Source organism: Hyperoodon ampullatus, assembly GCF_949752795.1.
Source record: "Hyperoodon ampullatus genome assembly, chromosome: 11".
Classification (NCBI taxonomy): Eukaryota; Metazoa; Chordata; class Mammalia; order Artiodactyla; family Ziphiidae; genus Hyperoodon; species Hyperoodon ampullatus.
The window spans coordinates 97,844,763-97,859,469 of record NC_136924.1 but is presented as its reverse complement, the minus strand read 5'-3'; the positions used below and the strand labels follow the sequence as shown (position 1 = coordinate 97,859,469).

Sequence of the window (14,707 nt, the reverse complement as noted above, 5' to 3'; positions counted from 1 at the left end):
TCCCCATTCCTTTAATGTTGACAAAACCTGCCTGGACTCCTCAATGCTTAGACTCACTGACTTCAAGGTTTCTTTGTTTTCCTGATTCTTCCTGCACAGCACATTGATGATGATGATGAAGGTGATGTGGCCATGGTGACAACAGAGCCGCCGCTGATGGAGGGGCTGCTGGATCCCACTTACTTCCTGGGTGGCTGATCTGCGTAACAGCCCTGGATGCTAAATATTACCATCTCCATTTTACAGATGAGAGAAGGGAGGCTCAGAGAGGTTCAGAGACTTGCTCGGGGCGACACAGAGACTTGGTCAGGTGGTGGAATGGGATTTAAACTCGGATTTTTCTAAAACCTGAATCCAATAAGATACATGCACCCCTATGTTCATAGCAGCACTATTCACAATAGCCAAGACATGGAAGTAACCTAAATGCCCATCAACACATGAATGGACAAAGTAGGTGTGGTACATACACACAATGGACTACTACTCAGCCATAAAAAAGAAAGAAATAATGCCATTTGCAGCAACATAGATGCAACTAGACATTATCATACTAAAGGAAGTAAGTCAGAAAGAGAAAGACAAATACCATATATCACTTATATGTGGAATCTAAAATATGACACAAATGAACCTATCTATGAAACAGAAACAGACTCACGGACTTAGAGAACAGAATGGTGGTTGCCATGGGGGAGGGATGGAATGGGAGGCTGGGGTTAGCAGATGTAAGCTTTTATGTATAGGATGGATAAACAACAAGGTCCAACTGTATAGCCCAGGAAACTATATTCGGTATGCTATGATAAACCATAATGGAAAGGAATATTTTAAAAAAGAATGTATATATATATGTATAACTGAGTCACTTTGCTGTACAGCAGAAATTAACACAACATTGTAAATCAATAAAAAATAAAAATATTTTAAAATATTTAAAATAAAAAATTTCTTCCATAAAAAAAATTAAAAATAAATAAATAAATCCAGATTTGTCTAATTCCAAGGCTTGTGTTTTTCCCACACTGCCTCACCGCCCGGCCACCACGTTTCCCTAATTCACGGGAAATTCCTGCATCCTTTGGTTGGCTCTAATTATAGTCTTTCTAAAAAGGAATGTGCTGGGCCTTATTCCTGGCATTGACTGCACCTCACCGGGAATGCCAGGCATCTTTAACATTTCATTTATTAATAAACACTTACGTAATCCTGATGCTGTGTGCCAGACACTGGTTTGGGCAGTTTACACGTATTCACTCAATCTTTATAACAATAAATGGTTATGAAAATAAATACTAGTTAAGCACTATTATTATTGCTCTCATCTTGTAGATAATGAAACTAAGGCACAGAGAAATTAAGTGACTGGCCCAAGGTCACACAGCCAGTAAATTTTGCAGAACCAGGATTCACATCTATTGCCATGCAGTGTGACTCCCTTTCCTTCAGAGATTTGGACTTCTCATCCTAAGTTGTCCCCTGACTATCTCCTAGGAGTGCTGAGATAGTTAGGGGAGGTCAAGGGCTTGGAGTGTCTCCAAAGAAAGGTCCTGGAAAAGCGCAAATCTTTAACAAATATGTATCCTAAGACAAATATCATATGATAACACTTATATGTGGATTCTAATAAAACATGATATAAATGAACTTATTTACAAAACAGAAACCGACTCACAGATCTCTAAATCAAACTTGTTGTTACCAAAGGGGAAACGTGAGGGGAGTGATAAATTAGGAGATTGGGATTAACATATACACATTACTGTATATAAAATAGATAACCAACAAGGACCTACTGGATAGCACAGGGAACTCTACTTAATAATCTGTAATAACCTATATGAGAAACGAATCTGAAAAAGAAGATATATATATATATATATATATATATATATGTAACTGATTCACTTTGCTGTACACCTGAAACTAACACAACATTGTAAGTCAACTATATTCCTGTAAAAATTAAAATATATATATATGTATCCTAAGTGAAGGCTGGCATGGCCCAGCTGTAGTTCCTGGTGACTCTCTGTTTCCAAAAAGAGGCTCTTTTTTATTTCTAGTGTTCGGTAAGTGCTCACGGCCTCCAAGAAGGCTCCTTCCTTTGAGATCGAAAATCAAATTTCTAAGTCTGGTCTTCACTTTCCTCTCAATAGCTTCCTCTCCCCCTCACTCCCTGTTATCTCAGCCAAGCTGCACAGGCTGGACCGGTGCAGGGGAGGGAGGAACTGACAGGGAGCGGCTCTGAGGAAGCCATCAGCTGACCCCACCTGGGAAGCCACACCACACCAGGCCTCTTGGAGTCACTTGGTTTTGACAAGACACTGAACTTCCCACCTTTCAGAAATTCTTGTGTGCTGACAGGCGATGTCCTGCAAACTCTTCGGGGTTATTGATCATTCACATCTTTGTTACTGGCTTTTCCCCAACAGGCCTCATCAGGGACTTGACATGACCAGGGGCAGGATGGGAGACAGGTATAGAAAGTTAGAAAGAGAAACACAGTGAAAAACTCTCTGCTCTACACTGGCTCAGAGAAGATGCCCTAATAGTGCATAATGATAACCAGCAGCTGCCAGGCCTCTACCATTCACTTCTCAGTAAAGCTTTGACAATTTGCTTAACTGCATTGACTCTCAGCTTCCACGTCTATAAATTAGGATTAATAATAGCAACCTCTCAGGGTTGTTACTAAGGATTAAACACCATAGTGTATGTAAAAGGCATAGTTCAAGGCCCATAACAAGAGCTCAAGAAATGTTAGCTATTATGAGTATATAATAGACACCAGCTTAAATGCAATTTGCTATTTTTAAAATTTACTTTATTGAAGTAGAGTTGATTTACAATGTTGTGTTAATTTCTGAATCACAGCAAAGTGATTCAGTTATACATTTATATATATATATATATATACATATATATATATATATATATATATATTCTTTTTCATATTCTTTTCCATTATGGTTTACCCCAGGATATTGAATATAGTTCCCTGTGCTATACAGGAAGACCTTGTCATTTATCCATTCTATATGTAATAGGAAATTTGCTATTTTACGTGAACCCCATTAAAACCTATGAATTCCATGTTGTATTTCTCACTTTACAGATTAAAATTTTTTAAAAAAGATTTAGAGAGGCTAAAGTACTTTCCTGGGCCATGTAGCTAATAGTCAGAGGTGCAGAGTGGGACTCAAAGTCATGGTTTTATGCTTTCCAGTGTCATGCTTATTACATTGCCTAGTGACAGTGTTAGCAATAATCTCTGTTTTTCCATCAAAACACAGGTATGCACACTGCAACTTGTTCCTGAGCTTGAAGAAAGCAGTCTTTACAACTTGGTCATCGGTTTTCAAAATCACCCAGTATAGTAGAATGACATTAGGGAGCTGAGGGTAGCCAGGCAGTTCAAGAACTGAATCACCATGCGGCATTTGCCAGCCTTTTCTCTGTTTGCACAGACAAAGGCTTGAAGCTGAGTTGGAGAATTCAATGAGTGGTGGCTGAGCACCATCTGAAAGTGTGAAAGTCTGTATTACAATCCTCAATATCATATTCCTACCAGTGGCATCAGCATGCTAAAAATAAGAAAGCTATTTCCCAAGATTAATAAAAAGAAAGGAAGAGGCTGGGAGGGTGGTGGTTTCAGCATTGGGTTGGGAAGGGGAAATAGAAGACGACAAACATTAAAATAGCAGCAAATGAACACCGTGTAATTTCCAACAGTCAATAATGTCACGCTGCAAGGTTGGCGATTCTGCTGAGATAATTGCCATTCCCCAGATTACTGTCTTTACCAGAGAAAGAAATGATTGCTGTGCGTGAGGAAACATGCTGCCTCTTTCTTCTTGAAAAGTGGCAATAATTAAAGAGGGACCTGTCTCAAAATTCACAAATCTCTCACCTATGCCTGGGAACTTTCAAGAATAGAGAGACAGCTCCCAGAGAAGGAGAAAACATGACAAACTCTATTCCACAGGCAGGGAGACTGGGATGCTCATGGTATGATTCAGCCTTTAGAGCAAGTCTGGGTCTGAAAAATTATGACTTAAACCTATTGACCTCTCATGTTTTTTTTTTTTTCCCCCCCCTGGCTGCAAAGAGATCATCCACTGGTGAGACCACCGAACCTGGATTCTGCAGATCTGGGTTGGAAACCAGTGTCTTGGGTCATTCGGTCTCTGCTCCTTGTCTAGGGCAAATCTCCAAATGTTTGCTGATTGTAAATGAAAGGATTTGAAGAGCCAACAGCTTAAGGTTCTTTCAGCTCTCAAAGTCCAATCTGAGGAGGCTCTTTGTTGCCTAGGAACCATGTGGCAGGCAGAATAATTGTCCCTTAAAGATGTCCAGGTCCTCATCCTTGGAACCTGTGAACTTGTTACCATATATCTCAGAAGGGATTTTGCACATGTTACTAAGTTGAGGATCACAAAATAGAAAAATTATCTTAGATGATATGGGTGAAGCTATCACAACCACAAAGGGCCTGAAAAGATGGAGGAAAGAGGCAGAAAAGCCACAGAAGATGTGACACAGGAAGCAGAGGTTGGAGTGATGCAGCCACCGGCTTTGATGTTGAAGGAAGGGGCCACAAGCCAAGGAGTGCAGGTGGCCTTGAGGATCTGGAAAAGGCAAGGCAACAGATCTTTCCCTAGAGCTTCCAGAAGGAAGCAGCCCTGCTGACACTTTGACTTAATCCCAGAGAGACCCATTTTCCACTTCTAACCTCCAGGATTCTAAGATAATAGACTTGTATTGTTTTAAACCCCTAAGTTTGGGGTACTTTGTTAGAGCAGCCATAGGCTACTAATAGTAACAGGAAGGCCAGGGGCCAGAGATGAGGATCACTAACTCCCACACCCACCACTGAGGGCATTTGTGATGCTCAGGCTAACACCCAGGGGATCCTGTTTCACTTTCCACCAAACTCGAGACCACGGCTATATCATTGGAGCAACAAAGAGAAAGTTCACTAATATAGTAACCTCACTGGTCGCTACAGGCAACTAATGCAGATGATGTAGGACCTGTGCATGCATTTGTCAGCTGCCAGATTACACAGGCTAGCTAGCACTACCAATACTAACTAATAGTTATTGAGTGCTTAATATTCTCCAGCCACTTAATACTTAGAAGAATTACAGAAGGTAGGTACTATTAGTGTCTTTATTGGACAGACGGAGAAACTGAGGCCAAGAGAGGCTGAGTGTCATAATGAACAGGTGGTGTCGCTGGCACTCTGCCCAGACCTACCTCAATCCATATCCAAGCTCATATTCTGGAGAATGTACTTCCAGGCCCTGAATTCCTCATGCCTCACAGCATCCAGTAAAGCCACCAGACTCTCAAGTGGGACTTGTCCTCTACGACAGTGCTTCTCAAATTTTGGTGGCCTCAGAATCACCTGGAGAGCGTCTTAAAACACAGATTCTTGGGCTTCATCTCCCCATATTCTGATCTAGTAGGTCTGGGAGGGGCTTGGGAATTACATTTCTAATAAGCCTCCAGAAGATCTTGACCCAGCTGGTCCGCAGACCACACTTTGAGTGGCAAAACTCTAGAAGCCCCTGCATCTCAGCCCCACCTCCAAGTCCAGGCACATGGAAACTGTGGCTGAACCCTAATCCTGTTCCATGACTAAAGCATCTTTTAATCAAATTAGAATAAAGAGGATTTATTTTGAGAGAGACATTGAGAAAAATGGGTGCTGTCTGGCCTGTGTGAATCGTGTAGTAACCACAATTTGTTTTTTTTATTTCCCAGACTTAGAAGGGATAGTCCTTACATAAGAGTAAAACTGTTTTACATTTGCTTAGCACTTTTAAAATAAAGTGCTTTTTTTCATATACCTGGATACATAACCTAAACTCATAAATGTATCTTTACACCATGTGGGCAATAAACTAGCTCGACAAGTTATTGAATATAAAATACTCAAGAATGCCTTTTTTGATCTGGATGCCTAAGCAGAGAGTTATGAAATCAGAGTTGCACTTGTTATTGAGGAAGTGGAAAGCCAAATTCAAATATCTCTAACCCTAACAACAAAGGAAGCTCCCAGTTCACGATTTCAAAGTTAAAGGATTTTCATGTTATAGCGGTGAATACCACAGTGAGATGGGTTGAGGAAGGAAAGACGGATGTGAGAAAAAGAGAGACTGAGATAAATAGTCCCAATGCATCCTTAACCCACCAGCCAGAGGGAGCGGAGACCCTCACTCACCAGGGCTAGTCATCCCTTGAACCTCCCAGCCTTGTCCATCTGGGTCACTTTCCTTTCTAGTCTGGTCTCTGAAAATGCACTGGACCCATTAATGAATTTATTCCTGGATTATACTAGGGCAGGAGGAAGGGAGGGAGAGAGAAAGCCACGCTCCAGATGTGAGCCTTGACTTGTGAATGGCTCTCCTTTTAATCCCTCTGAACGGGAAACCGAAACAGCCTTCTGTGGTCTCACTCAGGATCTGGGTCAATTTCAGCAAAATCTCTCCTCTCCTCTAACCCTCAGCCTGGCTTCCTGCTTCCATCTCTTAACACAGCAAAGACATCTCTCCCCCACCAAACACCCCACGAACACAAACACATTTGTTTTGCACGTGTGTTTTGCTGGACCCTACCTTTCCTGCTTCCATCAAAAAGGAAAGGAAGGTCATTTCCAGAAGTTCCTTCCCAAGGTGTTGGATTGAGGGGCAAGTGAGAAGGGAAGGGGTGAGGCTGGGGTGTTAAGGAAGAACAGCTGCTCCCCTCATTAAGATGTTTATCACCACAGATCCACGAGAGGAACACATCTGGGAGAGAGGATTAGGAGAGAGAGGGCTTTACTGACTAATACTCTATTACTAATTATTCCGTGATTACATATCCTGAGACCTATTATTCAACAGTCATGACCATAAGATCACAGGCTTTGTAACATTCAGCAGTAAGACCCAGCTTATCCATGACTTACTTTTTTTTGAAAAAAGAGCTTTATTGAGATATAAATATACAACGTACAATTCAATCCTTTAGAGTGTACAATAGCTGTTAGCTCCATGACTTATTAATTGAGTCTTCCTCTTAACTTTTTAAAAAATTATTTTGGTTTATTTTAACTATGCTGCCTGCTGTTTGGCTCTGCCTGGACCAGCCTAAGGCTTTCTGACCCCTCTCCCCCGACTCCCAGCACCTGGGTGTTTCCTCAGAAAGATGTTGACCAAGGAGTCGTGGGGAGGTTGGAGAAAATAAGAAAACAAGTCTTCCCCAGTCTGGGTGTGACAGCTTCCCTGGCGGAGGAAACACTATGATGGTTTTGTTCAATTTCCTTTTTTAATGGAGAGGAGATGCAGGGTGATGGGGGTAATTTGAAATACCTGGTTTACAAGAGTGATAGGAAAAGGACAGGGCAAACAGCTCAGAGGACACTCCTCTTCCGTAAGAAATCCAAGATCTCTCTGTAGTGCCCCGGGATGGGCTGGTGGAGCCCTGCCAGGGGGCTAGGGTTGCTTTAGAGAGGGGGTCCCCACAGCAGAAGCTCTCTTCCCCTTGAGAGGAAAGAGCAGAGGCTGAGCTGAGCCTTGGCTGACTGGGCAGCACCCTGGCTGGTTGGCAGGGTGTGTCTGTCCAGGCTCTTCCCTGGAATCACATTTCTGATGAGGCTCCCTTGCCTAGAACCCCCTCCAAAGCAGAGGGGCAAAAATCGAACTTTGACAGGAAAGACTAGCGACATAATTAGGACAGAATTTTATTTGTGCCCCCTCCTGCCCCTTTAAATTTTATCCAACAGGGGAGGCCTTTCCCTGGACCTAGATAAAAATTCAGCAGATCTCCATGTATTTTTTGGTTCATTCTTATATAATAAACAGAGCTACACTACCTTTAGGTCTCAAACACGATCTTAATTTAGGAATGAAAGCGTCCAGTCCAAAATATTAAATTGTTTCTATCCACAAAGTTGTTTTAACCCACAAAGTTGAGGCCGTTTGTGTAGTAATAGATAAGGCAGTAATATATAACCTGAACAAAGGGCCAAAGCAGATTTAATTCACGACTTCCCGTATTTGGCCGTCCAAATGAGTCTTCACATTGTCTGCTTAGATCGCATGTCCACAACTACTTGGAATGTTTAGCTAATCTCAGAAATCCTCTTTCAAGTCTTATCTCTCTGTTTCCCCTGCCTCTCTGCTCCAGAGTTGAATTCCTTTCTCTTGGTTCAATTGTGCTCAACATGTCCTTATTGAAATTCACAGTATGGCCATGGAACCAGGCTGGGTGTTGTAAAGCAAATCAGAGATGAGAATGGTCCTCGATTTCAAGCTAACTGTATCTCTATTATCTATCTGTCTACCTTCCTACCTACCATCTATACGTATAGATAGATAAATGGTGTAGTAGATGTTATTTATATATGGGATAGATGGATAGATAGATAACCGACAGACAGACGCGCGCGCGCACACACACACACACACACACACACACACACAAAGATAAAGATTTATTCCAGTGAGAGTAGATGGGGAGAAGAGGCTAAAAGAAGTAATGGATGGATAAAATAGAGGATATTGGCACATATGCTTTACAGAGACATAAGCAAAGCATCTGAGTGTGGAGGAAAGGAGTTATTAGCACATCCTGCTGGAGGGGTCAGGACCTAGCAAGCTCTTTGTGATCTGCTTTCCTCCGCCTCTCTACCCCAATCTCACAGACTCTTCCCCAGCCCTCTGTGTCAGCTACATTCACTTTCTTTCAGTTCTTCCAACCAGCCCTGTCCTTTCCACCCCAGGGCCTTGGGACATACACTTCTCTCCACCTGGAATAGTTTTTCTTCCTCATCATCACCTCAGAAAGCTTCCTTGGGTCCTAGGTGGGGTCAGACGCCTCAGTATTCTCACAGCACCCTATATTCTAGACGTATCCCTCACAACTGTAGTTAAACAACCAACATAAAATTAGATGCTCAGAGAGTTTGCTTTCCCCAGAGGGAGTATGTCTGTCTTGGTCATCAGTTTACTCCCAGACCCGGGAACAACATCTTGTATCAATACATGGTAGGTACTCAATGCATATTTTTGAAGGGACTAATAAAGATGGCATTTAAAATTCTCTTCCTCCTCCCTTCCCTTTCCTCTCTCTCCCAGCCCAGCTCTGCTTTCTTTTGATGCCTTACTTCTCAGAATGTTCTTTCTTCTTGGTCTGCATACCTTGAGTCCCCTTGTGGTCTGCCAGGACTAGTCCCATGAATTGAGAGAAGATCGCTCATTTGTTTTCCTCTGATTGTCTCATTCTGGGTGATATAATGTAGGTGTTGCAAGTAATTCATTCAAAGGTATTGTTTGGAGTTTGTCTTAGAGGAGATGCTACTCAAATTGTGATGTGAAGACTGCAGCATCACCACCACAGGGGGAGCTTCTTTGAGTCTAAGCCCACCTGGGGGGTCAATTCTGCATTTAAACAAGATCCTCAGGTGATGATGCATGTCAAGCACCTCTGTAAAAGAGCTGAACTCCCAGGATCGGTTGGGCAGAGAAGAAAGCAGGTTTCAGTTAGGTGATGTGCAGCTATGTCCTCTGTAAAGAGAAGAGAAGGAGATGGAGTTAGGAGCCAAAAGGTTTATTGGGAGGCAATAAAAGAACGATAAGAGAACCTGCAGAACTCAGCAGGGGACATCTTCAGACCAAGATGCTGTTCTGACACCTGTAAAAAGAAAGGGGAAGAGGATGGGTTGGATGGGGAGCGTCTCAGACAACAGAACCGGTCAGGTCCTTGTAACCCTGTGGTGCTCAGTCATTGCCAGGGGCTCCCAGGGAAGATGGTAATAGCCTCTGCAGGAAATCGGGCAGAGACAGGAGGTGATAGCAGCTGGGGGCTGTCAGCTAACTGCATTCCTTGAAGCTACAAAGCAAGTTCTTTTTCTAAGGGCGATCCTGCAGTTATACCCCATGGCTGACACACGTAACATCTGAAAGAAATTTGACAAGAAACCTATGAAAGCTAGTAAATGTCTGGAAAGCAGAGTTAAGAAAGTACCACATTAAAGATTTGACTTACATGCTCTTCTGGGACTATTTATGTTGTACTCTTATTCTTCAGGGAGCAGTCTCCCCAAGGCCGCTGGAAGACAAGGTCCAGGGAGCTCTTTCCCTTAGGAGCCCAGGGAGAGCCTTTGTGAACCGACACACGGCATCCCTGTATTTACAAGGTGCGTGGCTCAGTGAACAAGACAAGGCCTATAGGTCTCTGAGACCATCTCCTATGAGCTCTGCAGCCCCAGGCTCCCCAGGGGCAGACCTGATCCTGACTGGCAGCCTCCGAGCCAGCAGGAGAAGAAGAAAAACCCAGAGGGGATGGAGCAGGGACAGCACAGGTCTGGGGAGGGATGTGCAAGGCCCTGCAGGTAATCAGTGATGCCTCCACACACTCATTTTCACTTTCACACGCCTTCCTCACTCATTCATGTCTGCAAGGACAGCCCACTGCACCTGCAGCGTTGCACACAATGAAAACATTTGCGTATGCCAAATGCACGTCCACCCTTGAGTTCACTTAAAAAAGCCACATGGACACACACTCCTCCGATCCTGACACAGCTTGTGAGTCCACACTCTGCTATTCCAACCAACACTCGTGCACCCACTACCAAGTTTCCAGAACACCCCCTGTGCACAGATGCATTCATGGACAACAGACTGTAACATCACATATAAAAACCCAGACATGCAAAAACACAGAGGTTTTAGGTTAACTTAAAACCAAAAAAAAAATATCTGGAGGCTGTGCCTGTAACTGCCGGACACGCCCTGAAGGATATTTCTCTCTTGGCCATAGATGCGAAAATCCAGGGCTGGGGTGGGATAGATAACCAGGTTCCCTAACCCAGAAGCACTTAGGTGTCATCTTAGTCATCCTCCTGCCTCCTGCAGGAAGGAACTAAAGCTGTTAGGCCAGATGATGGGGGCAGGGAGCCTCTGTATCCTTGTATCGGAAAGGGGGTCACAGATTTCTACAGAGGACCGGGGTGGAGGGAACAGGGGTCCAAACTCTGCTTGTGTGGGTTTAAATCCCAGCTTCGCCACTTTCTACCTGTGTGACCTTGAGCAAGTTAGTCAATCTCATATTCCTCATCTGTTAAAATGAGGATAATAATATTAAGGCTTCCCTGGTGGCGCAGTGGTTGAGGGTCCGCCTGCCGATGCAGGGGACGCGGGTTTGTGCCCCGGTCCAGGAGGATCCCACGTGCCGCGGAGCGGCTGGGCCCGTGAGCCATGGCCGCTGGGCCTGCGCGTCCGGAGCCTGTGCTCCGCAACGGGAGAGGCCACAACAGTGAGAGGCCCGTGTACCGCAAAAAAAAAAAAAAAAAAAGATTTGTGAAGTGCTGAGAATAGGCCTGGTACAGCAGAAGGGCAAAGTGAGTACTGGTTTTTATTCTACTCCTGAGAATTCTCCAGCCCTGGGGACTCCACAAGCTCCCGGGCACCCACTCCTTAAGCCGCGCCACCCTCCTCCCTACCCACACCTCCCTGCGGCGCCCAGCTCCCAGCTTCACCGGGCTAAAGGGCTCCACCAGGATCTCCTTCTCCCTCCTCTCCTTCCCTGTCCATGGTTTCTACAAATGAGATACGTGGAGAGAGCAGAGAGGTTGTGTGTCGCAGGAATATGAAGGCAGATGGCGAATCACCAGACTCAGCTGCCTGCCTGGGGCTGCCGGGCTGGGTCTGCCCAGCTGACCACCGCTGTCTGTGCTGGGAATCAGGGCTTTCCCAAGGCTAAGGGCAGGGAGATGCTGTACATTTTCAGCCAGTTACCTTTTGACGAAAATGTATGTAGGGAGATGGGAAGAGAGATGCTTCTCCATTGGTCTGGAGATATACACATACACGTATTGCTTTTTCAAGGCCCATAGCTCTGCCCCGCCCCCTCCTGTTTGTAATTCTTCCTAAAGAAGAGAGAACCCTCATTCCTCCAAAGGAGAAAAGTAAAAGGGCCTGTCTTCTCTCACACTCCGACTCATCTCGAAGTCTCATCCCTCCAACCCAAGATAATTAATTTCCCCTAGAGTCCACTCGGCGTTCAGCGGGTTCCCAGGTGAACTGAAATCCAGAGCTTTTCTCATCTGGTTGCCCTGGGAGCTTCAGCGCGCTCTCGGTACAACCTGTCCCCCCATCCTCCCCACTCCCTCCCTTCCCCCTCCCTCCCTCCCTCCCTTCCCAGGCTTCCTCCCAGGCTGCGCCCAGCTCAGCCCCTCCCTCCCTCGCCGGGGGCCCCAGCTGCGCCCTCCGGGGAGGCACCCGCGGCCTCCGGGCCCCGAGGGGAGGCGGGGGGAGGAGGGGAGGGCAGGAGGCGGGGAACTGCGCGCGGTGGAGGCCAAGCCTGGCGGCTGGAGGTTGCATCTGCTGGAAGGCGGCTTTTGGCTGCTTGGTAACGGGCTGCCAGAGCCGAGAGAGGCAGAGAGCAGGGCAGAGGCTTCCTGACGTCAGGACCGAACGAGGAGAACGCGCCAGCCCCCCAGCCCGCCCCACAGCTGGGCCGGCCGCTGGTGGGAGAGGAGCCCGGCGCGGGGCGCCCAGCAGGGTGAGAGGGGGCGCCGGAGCCGGTCCGCAGGGGCGCAGCATGCCCCCCGCCCCCGGGCCATGGAGAGCGCTCTGGTGCCCCCGGAGAACGGCGGTGCCATGACCGTCAGGGGAGGAGAGGAGGTCCGGACCACAGGGGGAGAGCTCCGCTGCCCCCCGACGGCTGCGCTCAGCGATGGATTCAAGGAGCCAGCGCCAAGGGATCGCGGCGGCGCCGAGAGGGGCGCGGACCCGGGAGGCCGGCCGGTGCCCCCGGTGCCCCAGGAGCTGCCCCGGGCTAGACGGCTGCCTCCGGAGGACGAGGAGGGAGAAGGCGACCCCGCTCTGGGCGTGGCGGAGGACCAGATGCTGGGCTCGGGGTCCCTCCATCACCAGCGCATCCTCATCAACATCTCCGGGCTGCGCTTCGAGACGCAGCTGGGCACCCTGGCGCAGTTCCCCGACACGCTCCTGGGAGACCCCGCCAAGCGCCTGCGCTACTTCGACCCGCTGAGGAACGAGTACTTCTTCGATCGCAACCGGCCCAGCTTCGACGGCATCCTCTACTACTACCAGTCGGGGGGCCGGCTGCGGAGGCCGGTCAACGTCTCCCTGGACGTGTTCACAGACGAGATCCGCTTCTACCAGTTGGGGGACGAGGCCATGGAGCGCTTCCGAGAGGACGAGGGCTTCATCAAGGAGGAGGAGAAGCCCCTGCCCCGCAACGAGTTCCAGCGCCAAGTGTGGCTGATTTTCGAGTACCCCGAGAGCTCGGGGCCCGCCCGGGGCATCGCCATCGTCTCGGTCCTGGTCATCCTCATCTCCATCATCACCTTCTGCTTGGAGACCCTGCCTGAGTTCAGGGATGAACGGGAGCTGCTGCGCCATCCCCCGGTGCCCCAGCAGCCCCCAGAGCCCCACAGGGGGGCCAATGGCAGCGGCGAAGCAGCGCCTCCCTCTGGCCCGACAGCGGCGCCTCTCCTGCCCAGGACCCTGGCTGACCCCTTCTTCATCGTGGAGACCACGTGTGTCATCTGGTTCACCTTCGAGCTGCTGGTGCGCTTCTCCGCCTGCCCCAGCAAGGCCGAGTTCTCGCGAAATATCATGAACATCATCGACGTGGTGGCCATCTTCCCCTACTTCATCACCCTGGGCACCGAGCTGGTGCAGCAGCAGCCGGGGGGAGGCGGCGGCCAGAACGGGCAGCAGGCCATGTCCCTGGCCATCCTCAGAGTGATCCGCCTGGTCCGGGTGTTCCGCATCTTCAAGCTGTCCCGCCACTCCAAGGGGCTGCAGATCCTGGGCAAGACCCTGCAGGCCTCCATGCGGGAGCTGGGTCTGCTCATTTTCTTCCTCTTCATCGGAGTCATCCTCTTCTCCAGCGCCGTCTACTTCGCAGAGGCCGACAACCAGGAGACCCACTTCTCCAGCATCCCGGATGCCTTCTGGTGGGCCGTCGTCACCATGACCACGGTGGGCTACGGGGACATGAGGCCCGTCACCGTGGGGGGCAAGATCGTGGGCTCGCTGTGTGCCATCGCCGGGGTCCTCACCATCGCCCTGCCCGTGCCCGTCATCGTCTCCAACTTCAACTACTTCTACCACCGGGAGACGGACCACGAAGAGCAGGCAGCCCTTAAGGAAGAGCAGGGCAGCCAGAGCCAGGGGGCAGGACCGGCCAGCGGAGGCCAGCGGAAGGCCAGCTGGAGCAAGGCGTCCCTCTGCAAGGCTGCGGGGTCCCTGGAGAATGCGGATGGATCTCAAAGGGGCAGCCGCCCCCTGGAGAGGTGTAACCTCAAGGCCAAGAGCAATGTGGATTTGCGGAGATCCCTGTACGCCCTCTGCCTGGACACCAGCCGGGAAACGGATCTGTAAGGGAGGCCCAGGCAGACAGCTGGCCGTGGCCCGGGGACAGCGGAGGCCTCCTGACCCTGGGGATCTACTTTATGCCGCAGAGTATTTCAAGGCCACACTGTAACCTACGTCTGTCCCTCTTCTCCCACTGCCCCCCCACCGCCACCTTGATCCCCTCATTTCCCCTCTTCTTTCCATGACACCCAGGGTCGCCTATTTTTAAAAAGTACCACATTCCGTGACGCAGGAGCTGTTGAAATGGTGAGCACTGTGAGATGGATGTATCTGTCGCCAGTTTCCTATACCCAGCAGCGGGA

At 48.2% G+C, this 14,707-nt stretch overlaps 1 protein-coding gene across 1 annotated transcript; it reads left to right on the top strand.

Moving 5' to 3' along the window:
• Nucleotides 1-12,617: 12,617 nt before the first annotated feature.
• On the top strand, nt 12,618-14,411 carry KCNA5 (potassium voltage-gated channel subfamily A member 5; the record flags this gene model as incomplete). The annotated part of the gene is made up of 1 exon (XM_079714484.1): nt 12,618-14,411. The coding sequence occupies one exon, from the start codon at nt 12,618-12,620 to the stop codon at nt 14,409-14,411; it is 1,794 nt and encodes a 597-aa protein (XP_079570610.1).
• Between the last annotated feature and the right edge of the window lie 296 nt (nt 14,412-14,707).